The 24,367-nt window shown below is 43.4% G+C and overlaps 1 protein-coding gene and 1 pseudogene across 8 annotated transcripts in view; one reads left to right on the top strand and one right to left on the bottom strand.

Annotated features, from left to right (window-relative positions):
- TRAK1 (trafficking kinesin protein 1) overlaps positions 1-24,367 on the bottom strand; it is a 137,556-nt gene that overhangs the window by 73,203 nt on the left and 39,986 nt on the right. For 3 of the 8 annotated variants that reach the window (XM_034956188.4, XM_008951493.7, XM_024928138.5), the window contains exon 1: positions 3,479-3,844. The exons of 4 other annotated variants lie outside the window; for them this stretch is intronic. In XM_034956188.4, the coding sequence (XP_034812079.1) occupies positions 3,479-3,542 (64 nt within the window). In that variant the 5' untranslated portion in view covers positions 3,543-3,844. Of the gene's footprint in view, positions 1-1,645; positions 1,744-3,478; positions 3,845-24,367 lie in introns of those variants that run through there. One more of the 8 variants, XM_055109715.2, reaches the window with a different exon arrangement.
- LOC100981024 (thiopurine S-methyltransferase-like) lies at positions 6,694-22,917 on the top strand (annotated as a pseudogene).

Here is a 24,367-nt window from a genome sequence, read left to right as displayed (position 1 = left end):
TAACTAGTACTATTTCTGAGAAAATAAAATTAAACACTGACCTGGCTCTTCGTCGCTTACAAAGAGCTATCACTTTATTTACACTCCATAAAGGTTCCAACCAGTGTTGTTACTCCTGTTTTCCAGATGGGGAATCTGAGTTCACAGAGGCTCACAGAAATCCCAGGATGTTCCCATACCACATGGCCACATGAAGTACAAAACAGGCCTCAAACACAGACAGCCAGCGCTCTTTCTGCCATTCTACCTATTTCTAGAGTAACTACAAAGAGGGCTGTTTCTTTAACATAAGGACATACACTGAACCCAAGTCCTTTTGAAAATTAAAAAGGTGTCATACTCTTTCTAAGCACACTTTAAAAAGTGGCCAGTGTAGCCAAGAAACAATCTAAGATCCCGAAACTGACCTAAATAATTCTTTTCCAGCCCCTCCCCATGCCTGAGGCTGCTTTCCATGGACATCAATCAGCACAGTTTCCCAAACACACGTGGTGTAAAGAATCCCCCAAAGCATGTGCTAAAAATTTAGATTTCTCAGGACTTCTCTTAGTCTGATGTGAGTCTGAGAATCTGCTTTTTTAATAAGCAGATGACTTTCAATGATTTCCCAAGTTTTAGAGGTTCTGCACCAGAGATGGGATGCATCCAATCGGGGTAACTATGACCCTGTCTGACACCAGAGTTTAAACTGTAAACATTGAGTATGTATGTGCAAATTCTGCCAAGGCCATTGCTATTTTGCATTGATCGCTGGCTATTTCAAATCTCTCATAAAAGTTACTTGAAGACACTGGGTAATCAACCCCTCCAATGTCTTATTATTATAAGCCCCTGTCCCATGCCTCTTATTATATCCTCCTCTGGGGGCGGGGGAGCAGGACAGGCAGAGATGGGTGCTGAATAGAAGACCACCACAACAAACATTAATAAACAGGAGGAATACAGTTATTCAACACTGAATAAAGTTCTCCTAACCCTCAAAGATAGAAGAGAACAGTAGCTATCCCTTAATTCCAACTTCAAAAGAGGGGTCCTAATTGGCCTGCAATCTATATTCCCATCCATATACATTTCTTTTTCAGTGCTAACACTGCAATTTAAGTGTAAGTCAGTAACTCTGACATAAATGATGATTCTGCATCTTTTTTAAAACATTTGACTCATCTTTTATTGGTATCAAAAGTTCTGTAAAAGCTTCCCTCATTGACGATTCAAATGCCAAATAATCAGAGACAAAGCAATGGTGTGTGTCTATTGAGTTGCAATAAAAAAGACAGAGGCAAATAAAAGACAGGCACATATAAACAGGGGCAAATTTCATTTCCAGACTAATCTGCCTGAAGCTAGGAAGGAACCCAACTAGTTAGAAATGTGTAAGCAAGTAACCACAAAATTGGCACATAATTGAAATCTCCTTTTTGTACGTTTCCTAAACCAGTTTATTTCTGGACTTCTGTTCCTTTATTCCCTACTTTGCTACCTCTTTAAATGGGAGTATGAAAATACCAGTGGTCCCAGTAAATTCTGTCTCAAAAACCTTCTTCCCTTCATCCAAAATGGGATAGATGATAAAGGACAAGTATTTTGCTCAACATACATTCAGACAATAACAATAATTCAGAAATAAATAAATCAATATATTTACCCTTGAACAGATGAGCCATCTCCTCTTCTATTTTCCTTTGCTCTTAGAGGAAGACAGATCAGGGTCTCTCAGGGCCAAAACACTCAACTGAGGAAGTGCTGGGTAAGAAAATCCTTCTGATGGACACCCAGATAAGAGCAGGCCTCCGCTCACCCTCCAGATTGACCATGGCAAGTGACTGGCTTTATTTCAGGGTGTAAAGGGAACTGGACGGTGTGGCATTTGGGTCATGGTATTAGGAAACCTTCTTCCTCCACTTCTAGGATGGCATCCACAGAGCTATGGCCCCACCTGACTCATCCACGGGGCCTCTGACAGCACCCTGCTGTAACCAGTGCTCCCTAATCCAATGGTACAGTGAGGATGTATTCAATCCCTTACTTTAAAAAGTTATAGAGGGTTCAATGAGTCACAAATCACCAAGGAAACTAGAAGGAGGTCAATGATGGTTTCCAAAAAGGAGCATCTCTAGAATTTCCTTTTGGAGTGAGGTAACAGAATGGGAACTTGCTTTTAGAATGAATATATTCCAAAGAAAAAATTCACTCATCTTTTCCCCTCATGACCCTGGGAACTGCCTCCAATCCTTGTTACTCAAGATAGTTAAAGATGTACACAGAACGAACATGACAATGTCTGCATCTAAAGCTGGGGGACAGTGAGATTGAACTGGCATAGTTTTTCCGCACATTTAAATACCATCCCCTGAGAAAGCCTTAACCCACAGTCGCGGCAAAAATCAGTGGATAAGAGATAATTATGTAGTTTCTCAGTTTACTAACTAGGCCAGGTCCCAGCCTGTTACATCATTCAGGTTAATCAAATGTAGTCAGGAATAGAGCATTCTGAAACTCCCGACTCAATTAAAAAGCACTTACCTTATCTATTAATGGCTCATATAGGGCTGGGAACATATCATCACTGGGGAACAGACCCTCAAAGTGTATATATTAATTGGGCCCCTTTTTTTGTGAAGGCATGTGATATGAGGGTCATTTTCAAGACAAAATTAAAGACAGATTAACTGTGTAATACACAATTTTGATGTCCAACACCCCAGGAACCTGAGACCCCACCCACTGTGATGTCTCTGAGAACGCACCTCAGTGCTGTTTTCTGTGTGCTTGAAACCTCCTGAGACCTGTCCAGCCACACAACTTGGCCTCCACCCAGTCTCCCTTGGAATGTGCCACACCCTCCCTGCACAAACCAAGGTAGTGACAGAAGGACACATTCTTTCCCTGCCCCTCCCATCATCTCCCCACCCCCATCTCTGTTGGATCCAACAAGCAAACTTCATTTGAATCACCCGCTAAGTGGTAAGCTGCTTCTGCCTTTTCTCCAGCCTCTGATGGTTCCCAGGTCTGGGCTCAGAAAAGGGCAGAGTCTTCCAGGCCTGCTGCTGACAGTCCAGGAAGCCACCTCCTGAACACACTATTCCAAGCCCCCAGTTTCCTATCCCCTCCAACAGCAAGAGCGCAGTGAACACATTTCCACTTGCACACATTCATGCATCAACAACACACTCACGTCTCACACCAGAGAAAATTCAATCCAATAGAAGTATAACACTTACAAGCCCAGCACACCAAAAACCATCTCCCCTTCTAAGCAAACAATCATACATACTGCAGGAGTCTTTCACGGTAAAGAGCCCTGCCCACCTGCCACCTCCTCCACCATGCCTTTGGAATTGCCAGAGCCAGTGGTGCTAGTTCTGGTACCTCCCACCCACCAGCCGCCTGTCTCCCCTAAAGGTTTCAGGACCCCCCCACCCAGAAGGAGACAATACCCCTATACATCCCGGCTCTATTTTGCAGGGGCCATAATTACCATCCGAGCATTCTTCATAATACCAGTCTAGTTCATAATAATCCGCTTCGATAAATTTCTGCATAGTCAGTAGTCTTGCAGAGGAAAGAATGGACTTCACAGCACCATCAACGTCAAGTAAAACGCTGCCATGCCTCCCCGCCCTTCCAGAATACTGGACAGAAGAATATCCCGAAACACACCAGAATTAGGCTGTACATTCTTAACGACAGTCTGGAGCCAAAACAGGAAAGTGGGCAATGAAAAGAAAAATTCTATGGGGGAAGGAGGGAGTAGGAGGAGCAGAAAGGAAGGCAATTTGCAGAGAGCTAACGGAGACCCTGGCAGCACTGCCAATAAAGCAGCACTGGACAGCAGCCCTGAATGGGAGTAGCCAGGATCGTCCTATCCAGACGCCCAGAGGGTGACGTCAGGGACACACACCACCACCGGCTGTCTCACTCAAGCCTCGTCTCCTGCTCGCCGCTCATCTTTCAATCTAACCGTTGCCATAGAAACTGGCCGGCTCTGAAAAATGATGCAGAGATGGAGGAAATGTCTTCCAAGGATGCTGGCAGCAGAGGCTGAGAGATGCCAGGCAGGGAAAAGAAAGGGTACAGGCAAGGGAGAGACAGAGGGGTCAGCACCATCATCACCTTCAACAAACGTAAGGACAAGCTTATTTACCCTACTTTGGGTCACGATAGAAAGAAGATTCTGGATTTGAAATCTGCCACCTTTTAAAATCTGCAAATCATTACTTTTGGTTTCCTTTCCTCAACCTGATTTAACACATTAAACATCTTTTATAATTTTTGACCACCACTTAAAGGAAATGTAAATTACTTAGAAAATGGAAACATTTTCATTTAGATGCACTACTATTCTCTGCTCATGCTTTTACTCAAACTTCTAAAAAAACAGCCTGTCACATACAAATAGAGGAGGGCGCCATCACAAAGGGCTTGTGCAGTACAATATGCTGTTTCATGGACACGTACATGTGTAATCAAGGCGCTAAAGTGCACACTAGAAGAAAAAAGTCCATCTGCAGGAAGTTAGTTGCCTCTGGGGAAGGAGTGAGGAAATGAGGTTTTAAAACTTTCCTTATAAATGCACCCATATGTTTTATTTCCTTAAAAAATACAGTTAATATTAGTTCTAAATGTTTGATATGTTTGAAATATTCATAATAAAACAAGGTAGTGGATAATAAGACAGATTCTAGACTATCCTATAGGTTGAATTTCATTCCCTAAAGCAGGGTCTCTCAACCTCAGCACTATTGACACTTGAGGTTAGATAATTCTTGTTGTGGAAGGCTATTCTGGGCATCGTAGGATGTTTAGCAGCAACCCTGGTGCCTACCCACTAAACGCAGGTAGCACTACCCTCCACCCCCAAGATGTGACAACCAAAAATGTCTCCAGACATTGCCAAATGTCCCCTGGATATAAAATTGCTTGGTTGAGAACCTTGCCCTAAACCAAAACTACTTATTTACTTCATTGTCCTCTTGGCCAGGTACTGTAAGTATCTGTTGGTGTCAACAGCAGCATATATACAGATAATAGTGTGTGTGTGTTTCTATGTATGTGTATGTCTGCTTCTGTGTGTAAAATAGAAATTTAAAGGAAAATCACATAGACACACACATCTTATATAGAGAATCTTAGATGGAATCCATACTTTGTATCGATCTATCTCAATCTTCCTAAATCACTGGAAGCTGAAGAGCCTGTAAGTTGTGTTGTGAGGTCCTCAAAGAAATCTCTCTCTGCTCTGGGGTACCCTCTCCTCATGTTACAGCCATGTCTGGCCCTCATCATTGGGCCTTGCTTGCACACCTGGGCAGGATACCACATCAGACCTTCCCACTTGCAAGGTGGCTGGCCAACCCCATTTGGCCCAGCCTTTAGTGAGAGCAGGTCCTGTCCCCTTGTGGACTGCAAGGATCCAACCCTTTGGCACTCACTATGGATAACAGAGCCTCAAGTCCCGGAGGGAAAAGAGAAGTTAAAGGCAGGGGCCCAAACCACAAGCAGACAAAGAAACCATCCCCGCATGCTGCAGTGGAACCACTGATGCTGATGATGAATTTTGGCTAAAATTGTTAATAGGATTCCAGAAAAGTTCAGAAAATGTAGGAGACAAGGGAATGACACCATCCCTGGCCCTGCTGTCTCCTGGCTACCACTTACACCCTGGAGGACCTGTGCCCCTCTGTCATCATCTCTTCCTCCTCCAAGGCACTCCCAACCCAACTGCACATTCTTTCTGGTCAAAGTATATATCAGATCCCATAGCCTCCCTCACTTACTTTATTCCCTCTCCCTGATCCCAACTTGAATATACATTTTCAGTTTTCTAGGACTTGTGACTATTTAAAGTCAGCAGAAATGATTTTAATTCCTTTCTTATAACTGCCCCTGCTATCTGACACATCTCATCTCTCCCTCTAGTCTTTAATATCGTCCTATCTCTGGCCATGATGGTGCCTCTCAAGAGCCCCACTGCAAGCTCCCAAACAGCCCCTCAGACGTTCACCTCAAGACAGGTGAATGGAAGCCAGTGTCCCGAGGTTTTCTGAGATACCTTAAGGTATTTCTAAAAAGATGATGATGGGCCTTATAAACAGGCAAATAGTTAACAACAAACTCCTAAAAAATCAGCAATGTTCGCCAGTTCAATCCAATCAGGGTGGGGAAGGTCCAACAAGAATTTGCAAAATGATTTAATAAAGGAACCAGAGGGCTGGTTGCATTGGCTCATGCCTGTACTTCTACCACTTTGGGAGGCCAAGAAGGAAGGATAGTTTGAGGCCAGGAGTTCAAGACCAACCTGGACAACATGGCCAAACCTCATCTCTACAAAAAAATTTTAAAACCAGCTAGACGTGGTAGCACATGCCTGTAGACCCAGCTACTTGGGAGGCTGAAGCTGGAGGATCACCTGAGCCCAGGACTTCAAAGTTGCAGTGAGATGTGATCATGCCACTGCACTGCAGCCTGGGTGACAGAGTGAGACCTTACCCCAAAAACTAAAAAAATAAAATAAAGGAACAGGAAATGCAAACTCCTCAAAGCATCACATGAAAGTCAGACAAACTTCCTAATAGCTGAACACATGGAGGTTCCTGGAGCCTCTTCATCTGTATCCTTCACAGTATCCTTTGTAATAAACCAGTAAAGGCATTAAAAAACATACATTTATGAGACAATGGTGTCTATGAAACTATGGATGATACAAGAGCTTCATTTGATATGGAAAAGTATCCCAATACTGAGGTCAGGAAAACCAAGTACGAACTCTGGAAGAATGGCAAGACAAGTGGGTGAACGGCAATATTGCTTTTCATCAAGAACAAGGACATCAGCTATTGAAGACGCATTTGGATACTTTTCTTAAAGGTGAGAGTAGACTGAAGGTATTTTTTCCTCCTTGTTGAGATGAAATGGTTTGCAGACCAAGGACACAATGTAGTTGGTGTATAAATCAGTGCACTTGGGATACAAGAATTTTTTACAGAGCAGAATCTTTCTTACTCAGAAGAACCAATTAGCAAAGTTCCTGAAGCCAAAGTATTTAAGAGTTCTTCAGAGAACATTTCATTGTACTGTTGCAGCATTTATTATCTTCCCCAAACACATATCGACAAATTTGACAGAATTTGGGATAGAGGAGCACTGGCTGCCATTAATCTAGGAGATTTCAAACACTATGCAGATACAGTGTTGTCCCTACTGGGAAAAGGGTTTCAGTACCTCGAGTGTGTTCTTTCTTATGACCCAACTAAACATGCAGGCCCACTATCTTATGTTCCACATGCTGAAATTGAAAGGTTGTTCAGTACAATATGCAATATTCATTGTCTTGAGATGATTGATGGTTTTGAAGAACAACATGAAAGTTGGCAAATTGACTACATTTTTGAAAAGTTATATCTACTTACAGAAAAGTAAATCAGATGTAAACAAAATCAAGTAACATCAACATGTTTTTGAGTTTCAGCAATTGAAAATTATGCTAAGGCATGAAAATGTAATGCATAAATTTTTTATTGTTTACAAATCATATCAAAGATCTTTGTTCAAAAACGCACATAGGTTTTTTTTTTTTTTTTTTGAGACAGAGTCTCACTCTGTTGTCCAAGCTGGAGTGCAGTGGCACGATCTTGGCTCACTGCAACCTCTGACCTTAGGTTCAAGGGATTCTCATGCCTCGGCCTCCCAAGTAGCTGGGATTAAAGGTGTGTGCCACCACACCCAGCTAATTTTTTGTATTTTTAGTAGAGATGGGGTTTCACCATGTTGGCCAGGCTGGTCTCAAACTCCTGAACTCAAGTGATCTGCCCACCTTGGCCTCCCGAAGTGCTGGAATTACAGGCGTGGGCCACCACGGTTGGCTCCCTTTGCCCATCCTTAATTAGGCAGCTGTTCAGTTTTCAAAACTGCATATATCTTTTTAGAAGAAAATAGATACTAAAATGTTAAAGTAGCTCCTTTGGGGAGGCAAGGAGGTGGAAGATTATGACTGTGTGTCTTGCTTACAGACTGCAAGACTTTTTACCAATCAATCCGCATGTATTACTTGTATAATTAAAAAATAAAAGAAAAATGCAATGAATATTACTTAAATATAATAGACATAGAAAAACTGACATTCTATGAAATTTAGAATAATTGAAGAAATGTAATACTTCAGCAGGGTTCAACTAATCCCAAGAGCTATATAAAAGATTAGCTTTCACTATAAACCTTTGTCTTTTACTGAAATCCTAGCCATCTCTTTGCACATGTTTTCTCCAGTACAATTTTATATGTAACAGAAACAAGAAACAAATACATTTTAATGAAATAATCCAATTTATATGGAACAATATATTCTCAAATTATAAGAATAAATTTTGTTAAAGTTAAAAAAAAAATACAAGGATACAAATCCCTTATTTGCTTGCTTTTTTGTTTTGATAGAAACCCCTTAAATAAAACTTGGCACATTTACCTTACAGCACTATGAATTTTTTTAACATTTTATTCCTACCCCATTACCATAAAACAAGTAAAAAATAACAGATTTCACAGTTAAGAGCATGGGCTTTTGGAGTCAGATGGTCTGAGGTTTGGTACAGGCTCTTTGTTTTCCATGTCTGTGACCTTATTAGATAACATCAGTCTCATCTGCTAAATGGGGGTGATTATAATACATTCCACAGAGACAGGGGAAGCTATAATCAATTAGTGTATGGCAGAGCACTTAGCACAGTGCCTGGGACAAAGAGAGTTTGCAATAAATGTTAGTTGTGATCATCTTCATCACTCTAATCTTTTTTTTTTTTAAGGGAAATAAGCCAGGAAATGAACAATTAAAAAGGGGGTACAAATTCCTAAGCTATAATTAGGGAAATGAGGTAGAAATGCCATTTATAAGCTTTTTCCAACATAACTGATTCAAAGGCACTGAGTTCACAGTAATGAGCAGGAGTGACAGGTGGGGTGAGGTAGGGAGCGAAGCACCATTTCTAAACAGCGACAATACATTACTGAGCACAGCTTAAATTAAGTCCAAAGCTGCACATATCCAATTCACTTTTTAAGAAAATAGGAAAGAAACAAAACAATGTATAAATAAGCACAAAGGAAACAGCATCATTTAGGGGTGATTTTTACGAGCTTCAAGCAATTTCAAAGTGAACTACACCAAAAGTATTTCATATGCTTGGAAAGACAAAGTAATCTGTCCATAGCTCTGCCAAGAGTTTCACAATGAAAATCCAAGTCTATCTGACACCAAATCCACTTTCCTTCACACCAAGAGTCCCAACACTCCTGAGGGTTACAGCCCTCCCTCAGCCCAGGTTTACTGCAGCCGAAAAAGCAGCCTCCTCCCTACCATGACCCGACACTCCTCCATCACTGCCACCAGAAAGTCAGAAATAAAAACAGGTCCCAGGGGCCGTCTCAGGTAAGCCTCACAGCCACTGGTCAGCCATTCCTTAGTCGCCGCATCTTCAGCTGCCCCATTTAGAAAGTGCTGACTGTATACCTGGCATTTAATACTTTATATCTCACTTACTCCTCAGACCCCTGCGACCTAATGGCTCCCTCATTGTGGAGACAAGGAAAGGGGTCTTAGTGGCTTAAGTCACTTGCCCAGGATTGCACAGAGAATACCAAAAGCATCTGGATATAAACCAGGAATGATCCCTGTCATAAGCCTTTTCCACTTCTCAATAAGTGAATGAAAAAGCATCCAAGGATTATTTGCTAATGGAATTTGAAAGAAAAAAAAAAAGAAGAGGTACAATTAAAGAAGATAAAGATTCAAGTTAGCACCTCACAGAGAAAACAAATTGAGAATTTTTTTTTTTAAAGAACAAAATAAATGATCAGGAAAGTGAGAGTTAAACTGAAAATATCTATGTAACTTCATGATATTAAAAACAAACAAACAAAACAACTCTTTCCAGCTCTGTCACACAAGTGGCTCAACAAGGACACCCCTCCAATCCATCAGCAGCAAGTCAACATTCTGGTGCCCAGATTTAGGTTAGACCTTAACAGGGCTCCTTGTAGAGTGGCTGATTCCAAGTCTTCGGGCAGGGAAAAATCAAGAGGGACCTGCAACACCAGCTTTCAAGAAAGCAAAGACCACCTCAAATGGTCTGAGGTAGAAGTGATAAGGTATATAAAAGCCATCTTAAAAGGACTACCATGCACGTACCATGCACTGTGTTGTGGCAATTTGAATATCCAAAAGAGTACAGAGTTAACAACGGTTAGAAGAGACAAGGTGAGTCTGTAAAGGCCATGAATCTTCAATGACTATCAAAATGAAAAGGGCAACCAAGTGAACAGGGCAACTGATATATAAAGGAAGGGAGAATATATTAGGAAGTTATTTTTAATCCATTTTAGGAAGCAGCAGAGGTGGATGTGTATGACTGCTGTTTCTGCCACTAATACCTTTTATAAAACAGTGTACAAATATGTCTCTAAGTAGGATGGCTCTGAATAAGCCAACCCTACGTGGAAGGAGGAAGCAAGTATCAAGAACAGAAAGGTCTGACGCTGTGGACACAGACTATACTCAGGTAGGAGCAGTATCAGCCCCAGGGCTGTAAGGTGACGGATTGGCCAGAGGGCTCCAGAGGAGAGCCGGCTGCCCACACTGGGGCCCCAAATTCCTAGAAAATAAAAGCTCAATAAAAGCTGCTAATGATAACAGTAAGACACTAACAAAACTCGTACATGTTTTCAAACATGTTCCAGGTGAAGTCTGTCATTTGGATGGGACACCAGGTCACAACCACAAGTGGCCAAAGATAAATAATCTGTAATTTCAGGAAAAGACATCAGGTTGAAGGTGGCCCCTCCAAAGAAAATGTCCACCTGGAAGCTGTGAAGGTGTAAAAAAGGTCTTTGCAGGTGTAATTCATTTTCTTCTTTTTTTGTTTTGTTTTGTTTTTTAAGACAGAGTCTCACTCTGTCACCCAGGCTGGAGTGCAGTGGCGCAGTCTCAGCTCACTGCAACCTCCACTTCCCAGGTTCAAGCGATTCCCCTGCCTCAGCCTCCTGAGTAGCCGGGAGGCATGCGCCACCATGCCCGGCTAATTTTTTGTATTTTTGGTAGAGACAGGGTTTCGTCACGTTAGCCAGGCTGGTCTCGAACTCCTGACCTGAAGTGATCTGCTTGCCTTGGCCTCCCAAAGTGCTGGGATTACAGGCATGAGCCACCGTGCCCGGCCCTGCTGGTGTAATTCAGTTAAAAGTCTTGAGATGACATCATCCTGGATTGAGGTGGGCCCTAAATCCAATGACAAGTGTCCTCAGAGGAGAAGAGGAGAAAACGCCCACAGAGGAGAGGGCAACGTGAAGACAGAGCAGAACCTGGAGAGATGCGGCCACAAACCTAGCAATGTCAAGGATGGCCGGCAGCCACCAGAAACTGCAAGAGGGGCAGGGAACAGATTCTCCCTCAGAGTGTCCAGAAGGAACCAACAGTACCAACACCTTGACTTTGGACCTCTGGCCTCCAGAACTGTGAGAGAATAAATTTCTATTGTCTTAAGCCACCAAGTTTGTGGTAATTTGTTACGGCAGCCCTAGGAATCTAACACAGCTGCTGAGATCGTGTTTTCTTTAATATCTATTAAGATTACTAGATCACTGGAAAAATATAAAACAGATTCAGAAATTCACAAAGAAATGAATTAAACCCACAGTACTGATGCTTATATTAAGTGTGAGTATCAGGAGTTTTGTTGTCATTACTAGAACTACATGTTCTCTTTTGTAAGCATTTAAGAGAATCTAATAGATTTGGTCTGTGATGTTAAGGCAGATCTAATTAAACATATTTGTAATCAAATTTAAATGTTTAAAAGAATTTAATAAAATTTCTAAGTTTGTACTTATTAGTTGTGTGAGTATATGAATATTTCAATTTATATAATATATTAAAAAGATGAATGAACACTAACAATTGAGCAATAAAGTATATAAATGATGCAGTTATGAGTTTGCCCGAGTGTCTCAGACCTCACAGATATTGCCGCATCCCACCTTCCCCCATGCCTCACAGGTGATCAGCACAGGCATGCCCAGGCCCCGATGTGGCCATCTGAACAAAACAACTTCCCAATTCCTATGCATCCCCAGTGCTCCACCTTACTGCTAGCACATGGAGCCCTCCGAGGTCCCAACCCCCCTCTGGAACCTGCTTCCAGACTCCAGAGCTTTCCTCCCTGTTGGTCAGGGCACCTGTATGCCGGGCCAGCCAAGAAGCCTACGGCAGAAGAGAGGAAGACCCGGAAGAGGCTTCCTAACCTTCCGTCCTTGAGGGGGCCATAGGACTCACATGAAAGACAGCCTTACAAGCAGGACTTCCTTCCACTTTCTTCAGAAAATTAACTGAGCAGGGTGCTTCTTTCTGCAGAGTTCTCTTTCTGATCTTTATTTTATTCATTTATTCAGAGATGGAGTCTCACTCTGTCGCCCAGGCTGGAGTGCAGTGGTGCGATCTCGGCTCACTGCAACCTCCACCTCCCGGGTTCAAGCAATTCTCCTGCCTCACCCTCCCGAGTAGCTGGGACTACAGGCATGTGCCACCACGCGTGGCTAATTTTTGTATTTTTAGTAGAGACGGGGTTTCACCATCGAGCCAGAATGGTCTCGATCTCCTGACCTCGTGATCCACCTGCCTCAGCCTCCCAAAATGCTGGGATTACAGGCATGAGCCACTGCGCCCAGCCTGATCTTTATTTTTTAAAATGTTGCCGCTGCCAGTCACTGAGCACCCACGGCAGAAGGCAGACTGCTAATGAACAGCTTGCTGTCAACTACCCCCTCCCAAACCATCTCCTCCTCATTTCAGGCACAGGCACCAACCCACCTCCAGGGGAAGGTGGGGGAACAAAGCTTGGCTTTTAGAGAACATATCCAAAAGCAGGGAGATGGCATTTGGCAGAGCACTGAGGAGCCAACGTGCATCCTGGCCTCGATGTAGTTCACATTAAAATCAACCCTACCTCTGAGAAGGACAGAGAGAAGAAAAAGGGCTTGGGTGTGGTAGCATTAGTACACGGCCTGCATGGTTCTGAGTCTGCCTCCTGCCAGCCTGGGAGGCTGTATGGGAAATCTCACACCTATGTCCAGCAAGTCACGTAGCAGGTGCCACAGGCCTCAAAACACAAGTAAACCAGAAGCTCAAACGGCCCCGTATTCCATTCACGCCAAAACTCAGCTGAACCACAGTAGCCTGGGCCCATCACGGGAGGTGGAGTGTGAGCTGAGCTGTCATGTCAATTTCCCACCTGAGTCCGTTCCAGCTTTGTCTTAGATATGCTGAAATAACATGAAAAAGAAAAATCTGTACAGAATTGCTTGCCAGGCATTTTTCTTCTTAAAAAGAAAAAAATAAATACTCAACATTGGAATCAGGTTTGATGACAAAAAATGAAACCTGGCAGGTGACAGGTGACAAAGTAAGCAAGCCCAGGGACCATGAGGGTAGGTCTGCTGACCAGTATGAGTACCTGGCTGCAGTGCTCACCAGACACTGTGAAAGGCTCCTGGTGCTGTCGTGCACCCTGGTACGAGGCTGCCTTTGATTACTTCCCCAAGACGGGCACCCTCAATTCCACTCAGCACCTGAGACCCAGGCCCACACCTGGGTGGAGGCATCATGACTGCATTTGGCTAATGTAGAGAAAGTGACTGTGCTCCAGGGTGTCTCTGCTTCTACCTTTGATCCTGCAGACGTCTGTGTCAACTAACAGTGGTGAAAAATGGGCCCAAGAAAGAGACCGCATATGTGAGCAGTAAGAGAAGAGAAGGCACAATTCTCAGGGCTCACTTAGGTCCTTGCCTGTAAACAAAATGGCCCCAGAGCTTAGGGATGACAGAAAGGACACAGCCAGAGTACTTGGGCATTTACACAAGAGAAATTCTTGGTAACTACTTATAAATACATTATAATGTATACATCTTGCCATTAGCTTTGTTAGCAGATGATAATGAAAAGTTCCTGGGAATTAGATCCCCTTTCCAACTCAGCACAACCCCTACTCCACCCCAATAATTTATCCTTCCTTCCTTCATTCAACCCTGCCTCACCACACACACGTCTAGGTGACAACAGACTCTTTGATGTTCCAAGAGGTACCCCTCCTCCAAACACACACACACACACACACACACACCCTATGCTTTCTTTTAGGTCACCACCTCATAAAATAATAAAATTATGACCACACTCCCCTTCAGAAGGTCAGCACTGTGTGCTATTTATTCATTTAATTTATATAGGTGTACTGCATTTTGTGGTGTCTGTACTTTTTTTTTTTTTTTTAATAGATACGGAGCCTCACCATGTTCCCCAGGCTGGTCTCGAACTCCTGGATTCAGGCAATCCTCCTGCCTCAGCCCCCGGGAGTGCTGGGATTATAGGTGTGAGCTGCCACATCTGGCCAGTGTCTCCATTTTTGTTTCACTTAGGATTTTAATTAAAATGAAGGCAATCTTTGGAAAGTGGCAACAAATAAAACGATCTTGTTATTCTATACATGAGTTTTAAATCTTGTTTTTTTTTTATGGAAAAAGATAAGGAAGGAGAAAGCTTATTTTTTAAATTTAAAAATATGTCTTTGCATTTTCGCTTATTTAAGAAGCATTCATTAGGCACCTATTCAATACAAGGCCCTGGGAAGAGGATATTGGCCCATTCAAGCAGACATGGACTCTGCTCCATTAATTTACTCTCTGAAGATGAAAATTATTTTCGACGATTTGTAATCTACTAGAATTTAAGCCTTGTACATATCTATATCTTAACAAGAAAAGTCCTGTGTAATTTAAAACATGCTTAGAGAGTTAAGTGCATATGTCTATAGGGTTCTGAGAATACTTATAAGATGTTCCTACATTATCACCTGAAAGCAATTTAACAGCACTTGCATTCGAAAAAGAAAACCACACTACAATTTTTATAAAACAAAAATTAAAGGTCCCTATTCTCTTAATGCCTATTTTGCAATACAGAGAAACTCAAATTAAGAAATGGTCATAAAACAAAAAACAATTTTAAAAAACTTCATCATGGGATACCATTAACTAGAGAGTGAAAATCTCTCAAAGAAACATTCAGAGAACCATAAAATATTTAATGCTGATTAACTTCCAGATAAGAAACCGAGTCCCAATGCAGTGATAAGTGATTTGCTCAAGGTCACATATTTAGTCAGTGGATGATGGAGAAATGGCCCTCTAACGCAGGACTGGTGGGTCTCCAACCACTTTCTCTCCTCTCAGAGGCACTTGGAAGAAGAAAAGCTTCACTGTAAAGCAGCGTTACCCAACCCACATAGAGATATCAACTACTCCACAGGGATCAGGTGCATCTATCAATTCTAGCTAAACTCCACAAATAGCATACGTTACTGCTTTCCCCCACAAAACTGCCCTTGGTCCAAAGTTTGAGAAGTTGATCTCTTGATAACTTTGAGTTTAAGGGAAAAACCCCATCTTTCTTGAAATGATATGCCATATTCACATAAACTTTAGTCATCACCTTCCTGACCATTACCTGTTCGTTATTTTCCAAACATTCACTAATGAATAACAACCTGCACAAACTAAGAAAGAGGTAAGACATCCCTCCTCAGGTATCGAATAAAAAAATCTTTAGGATGTGTTCAGGCTTCTTAAATAACCAAATTCAGTGTTTTCAGGCAAATTGCTTGTAAGTACTATCTGGCCTGATATCCGGAAGTAAAAGGGTATTCACCCATGTGTTACTTGGGGAAGAAGTAGAAATAGCCTGGATTCCTAATAATAGATGAATGGTCAAATATAAATGACAGAATATTAAGCAATGCTGAAAATTGTGTTTTTCAAGAAATTTAATGCCAAAGGAAATGGTCAACATACAATATTTATTTAAAATGCATTATGTCCTTAAATAAATGTGTTGCAGAAAAAAAAAATCTGGAAAAAAATCTCACAAAAAGTGAGTGGTGGTTACTATGTTAGTCATCTTTTTGTTTTTATTTTCAAATCACCTAAAATCAGCATACTTTTGTGATAGAAATATTATTTTGTCCAGGCATGGTAGCTCACGCCTGTAATCCCAGCACTTTGGGAGCCTGAGGCGGGTGGATCACCTGAGGTCAGGAGTTTGAGACCAGCCTGGCCAACAGGGTGAAACCCTGTCTTTACTAAAAACACAAAAATTAGCCTGGTGTGGTGTCTTGTGCCTGTAATCCCAGCTACTCGGGAGGCTGAGGCAGGAAAATCACTTGAACCTGGGAGGTGGAGATTGCAGTGAGCCAAGAACGTGCCACTGCACTCCAGCCTGGGCAACAGAGCCAGACTTCATCTCAAAAAAAAACAAAAAGAAAAGAAAAGAAATGTTATTTATTTATTTATTTATTTATTTATTTATTTTTCTTTTGTATTGAAACAGAGTCTCACTCGATTGCCCAGGCTGGAATGCATTGGCATGATCACAGCTCACTACAGCCTCGAACTCCTGGCTTAAGTGACCTGCACACCTTAGCCTCCTGAGTAGCTAGGACTACAGGTATGCACCGCCTGGGTAATTTTTAAACATTTTTTTTATAGTGATGGGGGTTTCCCTATGTTGCCCAGCTTGGTCTCAAATGCCTTGTCTCAAGCAATCCTCCTGCCTAGGCCTCCCAAAGCACTGGGATTGTAAGTGTGAGCCACAAAAATATTATTTTTAAAATCTAACTTCTTTTAAAGATCATTTGTGTTCATTACAAGCCCAGGTACCAAGAGTTGAAGAACAGGGTAGGTGCCACAATTCTCTAAAACAGTAACACACATGCCTGCTTCCTCACTCTGAAAATCAGAAATGCACCCTATCTCCCAATGCCATGTCATCACCAATGAAGTCACAGAATCTTCCTTAAACCCACCAAAAAAGTAAACCAAAGTACACAGAGGCTCCATGATTTCTTTATGATGATAGAGAAACAGGTTTCAGAACCAGGACTGAGGTACAAACTTAGCATCGATGGATTTAGGAGAACAGGGGAAGGTGCCTATGAGAATGGACAGGGTCATTGGTGAGGGCCTGGCGCATGTCCACCCCGAGTTTCTATGGAAGTCGGGCAGGTGGTAAGAACAGCTAGTGTGAGGATGACAAGCACACGTTCAGTTTCTATGACATTCTGGCAACATATTCAGGCAGTAGAGAGAAACGTAGCCATCACCTGCAGAGAGGCAACAGCCAAAGCAAAGAAGATGTAGGCAAGAGCAGACCCCAAGCCAGAGCACTGACAGATGTCCACATCTAAGCATACCAAAAAGAAAAAGGGACTTATCTAAAAACAAAGACAAAAAGCCAGGGATGACTAGTCAGAGGAGGAGGAGAACTGGGATGTTCCCACACACAGTCCAATTCCACACAAACACAGGCCGAAAGTAAAACTCCCAGTGGGAAATACCCTGGATGAGACTTTTCATGTTTTTTTGGTTTTGTTTTTCTTTTTTTGTAGAGATGGGGTCTCGTTTGGTGGCCAAGGATGGTCTCAAATGCCTGGCTTCAAGCAATCCTCCCATCTCGGCCACCCAAAGTGTTGGGATTACAGGTGTGAGCCACTGTGCCAAGACTTTTCATATTCAATCATCACCATGGTATTCCCTCCAACAAGAGAGCTCAGAAGATGACATCTCATAAGGAGGTTCCTTGTCTTGGCTAGAGGTCAACAAGGAGTACCTGGAAATACAGAGACAGCAGCAGCACATTCCTCCTTCAGCTGTGCCAGGTACTGGGCTCCACCCTCTGTACAGAAGAGGGAACAAAACTAACATGATCTCTGCCCTCAAGGCACTCCCTATACAGCAGGGGACAGTAGGTGAAATGAGCATAACATGGTAGGTAGGTAAGGTAAGGGCGGGTTCTGAAGTTACAAACACTACCTGGCATGAAACACAAGAAGTGGAGAGGTTTTCCTAACTAATCCCTGCTTCTCCAATTCCTCTGACAAGCCTGCACTTGCCATGGCCCCCAAAAACCAGCCAGGCATGGTGGCTCCTGTCTGCAATTTCATAGCTTTGGGAAGGAAAGGCAGGAGGATTGCTTGAGGCCAGGAGTTCGAGGCTGCAGTAAGCTATAATTGATGCCACTGCACTCTAGCCTGGGTGACAGAGCAAGACTGTCTCTAAAGAAAAAAAAAAGGCCAGGTGCAGTGGCTCATGCCTGTAATCCCAGCACTGTGGGAGGCCGAGGTGGGCGGATCACGAGGTCAGGAGATCGAGACCATCCGGGCTAACACAGTGAAACCCCGTCTCTACTAAAAATACAAAAAAATTAGCCGGGCGTGCGCCTGTAGTCCCAGCTACTCAGGAGACTGAGGCAGGAGAATGGCGTGAACCCGGGAGGCAGAGCTTGCAGTGAGCCGAGATCGCACCACTGCAATCTAGCCTGGGCAACAGAGCGAGACTCTGTCTCAAAAAAAAAAAAAAAAAAAAAAAAGAGACCAGGCATGGTGGCTAACACCTGTAATCCCAGCACTTTGGGAGGCCAACGCAGGTGGATCACTTGAGGCCAGGAGCATGAGACAGCCGTGGCAACATGGTGAAACCTTGTCTCTACACAACATTTAAAAACTAGCTGGGCATGGTGGCATGCACCTGCAGTCCCAGCTACTCGGGAGGCTGAGACAGAAGGATCACTTGAGGCCAAGAGGTCAAGGCTGCAGTGAGCTGTGATTGCCACCACTGCACTCCAGCCTGGGCAACAGAGCAAGATTAAGGTAAGGTAAGGTAAGGTAAAAGGAAAGGAAAGGTAAGGAAGAAAGGAGGAGAGGGGAGGGAAGGGGAGAGGAGAGGAGGGGAGGGGGGAAGGGGAAGGGGAGGGGGAAGGGGAAGGGGAAGGGGAAGGGGAGGAAGGAAGGAAGGAAAGGCCCACAGCCTGCTGATACTGCCGACCAGCTGACCACTGTCTCATGTGCCTAGGCATCTGGGCTCTTGTGAATTGAGCATTTTCCCAGTGGAAAAATGGTCATGTGTGTGTTCCCAACCTGTCTGTTCACGCCTGTTTTGCTTATTAATGTAATTATATCAATGTGTTTATTATTTCATCGATAGTATTAAAAGTATTCTTTTTAAAAAAAATTTTAGTCCATTTACATTGCTATAAAAAAGTGTTACATCTGTATAAACTAACTTTAATATCTTGAAACAAGGATTAAAAGGCCAATTCAATTTAGATAAAACAATTGTAATATATTTGAAAAATTGTTTAAACAAAAAGAGGATTATGTACTACAACAAATCTAGTGTCTATGTCCTGCAGTGCTCGTAAAGGTAAAGCATTTAGCACAACCCTGGCAAGTGGTAAGCACTCAGTAGATGTGAGTCATTATTATAATTATTGGTTATCTTTACATAAGCAAATAAAGATTGATGAAAGCTATGAAGGCAGGAAAAAGGCAACGGAAGTGGGGGATGCCACAGATGGGGTGGTCAAGGAAGGCTTGTCATGGACAGCACACTTCTGTTGAGAACCAAAGAACAGAAAAGAAGCTGGGCACAGCAGTATGCACCTGTAGTCCCAGCCTACTCAGAAGGCTGAGGCAGGAGGACTGCTGGAGCCCAGGAGTTCGAGGCCAGCCTAGGCAACATATCAAGACCCAGTCTCGAGAAATAATAAAAACTTTAAAAACAAAACAAAAAAAGAAAAGGAAGAGGGGTAGCGAGGGAGCGGCATGATCCAAGGTCATGGGAGTTTGGTGTATTCGAGGGTCTGGAAGCACTGGTGGGGCTGCTATAGGGTAAGGAGAGGGTGGAACGAGGCTGGCTGGATAGAGCCAAGAGCCAGGTCACAGAGTCTCCGAAGACCCCGCATTTTATCCAAAGGGCAATGGGAAACAAAGGAGCAGCATGACCCAGTTGGATTTCAAAAAAAGACAAGCCAGGCTGCTGGGTCCAAAGAGTACAGCAGAGACGCAAGAGTGGAAGCTGGGAGAGCAGTTACAGCTGTCCAGGGATGAGATGGCAGTAGCTTCATCAAGGGTGGCAGCAGCCAGGTCAGAGAACGGGTCTGGGATATATCTGGAGGAAGAATTAACAGGGCCAGTGGATGGCCAGGAGGATACAGAAATGGGGTAAACCACGTTGTATTTATTAAGACAAATGTGTGTGGAGGGGGAACAATCCACTTTCCGCAATGGATGAGTTAATAATCTCAGCATGTGGGTACATGAGGCTGAGGGAGGAAGGGAAGGTCAGGGTGGGCATACAGTTGGCAGTCACCAACATGCGGCTGGTATTACAGCCTTGGGAGAGAGGATATAGACAGAAGCAGGCTGGGCACGCCAGCATTTAGAGGAGTACCTCACAGTCACCTGAGGATCAATTAGAATGACTATGCCTGACGGTGGGGCCTGGGGAGGATACATAGTCAGCCCTCTGTATCCACCACGGATCAAAAATATTCAGGGGGAAAAAAACAATATAAAATAACAATACAAAATTTTAGGCTGGACATGGTGGCTCACTCCTATAATCCTAGCACTTTGTGAGGCTGAGGTGGGAGGAATGCTTGAGCCAAGGAGTTTGAGACCAGCCTGGGCAACATGGTGAAAACGCTGTCTCTACAAAAAAATATGAAAGTTAGCGAGGCATGGTGGCATGTGCCTGTAGTCCCAACTACTGGGGGGCTGAGGTGGGAGGATGGCTTGAGTCTGGGAGGTTGAGAATGCAGTGAGCCAAGATGGCACCAAGGCACTCACTCCATCCTGGGTGACAGGAGAAGACTGACTCAAAAAAAAAAAAATACACCAAACAAAAAAAAAAAAAACAAAAAACATAGCATTTACAAGTAATACAAGTAATCTAGACTTAGAGTATATGGAAAGATGTGTACAGGTTAAATGCAAATATTATGCCATTTCCTATCAGGGACTTGAGCATCCATGGATTTTGGTATCTGCAGGGGACTGGTTCCAGGGCTGGTTTTTTCCTTTTTCTTTTTTTGAGGCAGAGTCTCGCTCTGTTGCCCAGGCTGGAGTGCAGTGGCACGATCTTGGCTCACTGCAACGTCCATCTCCTAGGCTCAAGCAATCCTACCACCTCAGCCTCCTGAGTAGCTGGGACTACAAGGTGCATACCATCACGCCCAGCTATTTTTTTTTTTTTAATTTTTTGTAGAGATGGGGTTTCATCATGTTGCTCAGGCTGGTCTCGAACTTCTGGGCTCATATGATCTGCCTGCCTTGGCCTCCTAAAGTGATGGGATTACAGGCGTGAGCCACCACGCCTGGCCTAGGATTGTATTTTTTTTATTTTATTTATTTTTATTTGTTTGTTGTTCATTTTTGAGATGGAGTCTCACTCTGTCACCCAGGCTGGAGTGCAGTGGCACAATCTCGGCTCACTGCAACCTCTGCCTCCCGGGTTCAAGAGATTCTCCTGTCTCAGCCTCCCAAGTAGCTGGGATTACAGGTGCACGCCACCATGCCTGGCTAATTTTTGTATTTTTAGTAGAGATGGAGTTTCGCCATGTTAGCCAGGCTGGTCTCAAACTCCTGATCTCAGCCCACCAAAGTGCTGGGATTACAGGCATGAGCCACAGCGCCTGGCAGACTATATTTTTTAAAGCTCTAGGTGCATCAGGGTTGACAGCCACTGATTTGGAAGCTCAGAGGAAGAGGAAAAAGAAAGAACTGGTGAAAGAGGCTGGAAAGACTGTCCAGAGAGACAAAAGGGAACTCTGGGAGCAAGCGAGGCACTGGGAGCCAAGCCAGGAGAGTGCCCAGAAGGGAGCGACCACTGTGTCGGCCCTGCTCAAGGGTCAAACAGGATGAGGGGAGACAGGAGCCTCCAGGTACAGTGGTGGAGGTAGAGGGATTCCAGTTAAACTCCATGCCAGATACTCCGGGTCCTCACGCCTTATCTTGAGCAAATTCCCACTCTCCTGGGATGAGCCCTGCATGAGTAAAAAACATGAGGTTCGTTGCCCCATAAAACCAACTGTATAAACGCTTGCTATGTCTGTGACCGTGTGGACACAAGTGAATGAGCAAAGGTGAAAATGGGGGTATAATAATATTACTGTAGGTTCTACTTTATGGACACAACTCTAGAGTGGTGAGGAGACCTGCACACAATTCTTGGCCCCACATACCCTGGCTGTGCAAGGCTTAGCAAGTCAATGCACCCCGCACCTCAGGGGCCCCATGTGAACAATGATGGTTGGACTAGATTAAAGGTCTTTGTTGTTGTTGTTTACTTTTAAGTTCAATTTTTAAAAGTTAAAATGGCAAGGGGAGCTGGTTTAATATGCAAGTTCCCAGACCCCCCTCCCTCCTCCCACATAAGCAAAGTAAGCAACTCAGGGTAGGATGGCACCGAAGGCCTCAAGAGCTGCCTGCATTGGTCCAACCCAGTGCAAAGTCCTTGGGTTAGGTCACGGAAAAAAATAAATAGTCCAGGAGATGTTTTTATCTCCTTAGTCAGAAAAGCTGAGCTGAAATGCAAACAAGTCCTCAAAGGATCAGAGGTGAATACCAGTCACTCAGTAAATACTGTTGGCTAATTCCTTAATATTATTTTACAGTAAAAGCAAACGATGGAACAATATTTTGAAACTCTTATTTGCTTCATAACCTTCTCTTCTTAGGAAAAAGGCTGCTCCAGGTAAACTCAGGGAGGGTGGTCAGCAGATCATACACAGGTGAGATATGGATTTTTTTTTTTCCCTCAATCAATGCTCCTTAACCAAAAAGTTACATAGTACAGCCCCTGGAAGAAGGGACCAAAAACAGTTGCATAGCCACCTAAAGACCAATGCAGCAGCTTTCATGTCTGCTGTCTGCTGCGTGTTATGTGACTACAAAAGTCTATAGCACACACTGTCATTTCCACCAGGGATTAGGGAAGTGTGACCTACAAGCCACAGGATGGAGGTGAAAATCACAGGGAAAAAAGAAACCTCATCTTCAAATTAAGCTGTTATCAAGCTAAGTGTCACTTGGGACAATGCCCTGAGCCATGAAAAAAAATGAATTTTGAATATGTTAGACATATATTTTATTTATTTATAAATAAATAAGCTACTGACAGATTTTGAAACTAAGGTTTTGATGGGGTTTTTGCTTTTTTTTGTATTTCACCAGATGAGTTTCATTCTTAAACAAGAAGTTTTCTTGTCCCCTTTGTAGCTAATCTGAGATACTGGGTAAGAGATGGAGTCAGACCAGACAAACTAGGTCTGACTCACCTTGCTAGGTATGTGACTTTTCCCTAACTTCCCTGAGCCTCGCCATCCTCATGTGCAGAATGCAAGAGTATTAAATTCAGGCCACTCTGAGGATTACCCAGCACACTGCAAGTACCCTACGTTGACTATGCTTTCTCCCAAATGTCCCATCGTTGTGGGTATATTTGTTTTGTGGGTCATTTTAATTTTCTGTCTTTCTCAGACTCAGGAGTTACAAGTCCACCTGACTGGGAGAAGCACTAAAACTTCTCTGAAAAGGTCATTGTACCACCTGGCAAAGGTGGATGCCCAAAGCTTTCTCGCCTCTTCTTAGGAAGTCAAGTGAGGGCCAAATTTAAAAGGTAAAGCCGCGTTTCTCCACTCAGGGGGAGGATGTGCAGGAAGGGGCTGTGTCTGCTCTGATCTGCGTAGCAATGTGTAGCTGGCCCTCTTCTCTAGGATTTCTCACGTAGGGGAGCGTATCAGAACCCCAGCGCTCCTTATCCCCATGCCCGCCCACAACCAAGAACCTCTGCCCTAATCGATGCAGGCTACCTTGTCTTCTCACACGCCTCAAAACTGATTCAACACACTGGTGAGTCACAGCATCTCCAGGGTTACACACGTGTAAACAAACACACGAAACCCAAAAAGGATACCATGCACACAGCAGGACTCTGAACCTGTGCCTTCTGGTGACCGCTCTGCCAGTTTGGCAAGGCTCACAGACCCTTTCCTCAGAAGAAAGCTTTGAAGACGTAAAATACAAAGGACTGAAAAGGAAAACAATTCCATCTAAAACTTGAAAAACTCTGGGATATTAACAACCACAAAAAAAGGCTGTGATATCTGATAAGTGCTTCTTTATTAAAGAATAAAAGAAATAAAAGATCTAAATAAATAAGACAGAATTCCAGTGTATTCCACAACACTCAGCCTTCCACACGTCCATTTCACCTATAACAAAAACAGCTCTACCCAACTGTGACATGAAATAAAAGATCTATCAGCACATTTAACAACAAATGTAACTTCATGGCAGTGATGAACAAAGGCAGTTATTCAAAGTATCTGCTTCCACTGAAGCATGACATGAAAATATCTGTGATTTCTACTGGTGACAATATCACAGGTCCTGCTAATACCACTGTGCCTATGTGTGTCTATGTTCATAACTAAAGG

This window comes from Pan paniscus, chromosome 2 (genome assembly GCF_029289425.2).
Source record: "Pan paniscus chromosome 2, NHGRI_mPanPan1-v2.0_pri, whole genome shotgun sequence".
NCBI classification, from domain to species: Eukaryota; Metazoa; Chordata; class Mammalia; order Primates; family Hominidae; genus Pan; species Pan paniscus.
This window is presented reverse-complemented; position numbering and strand designations above follow the sequence as displayed.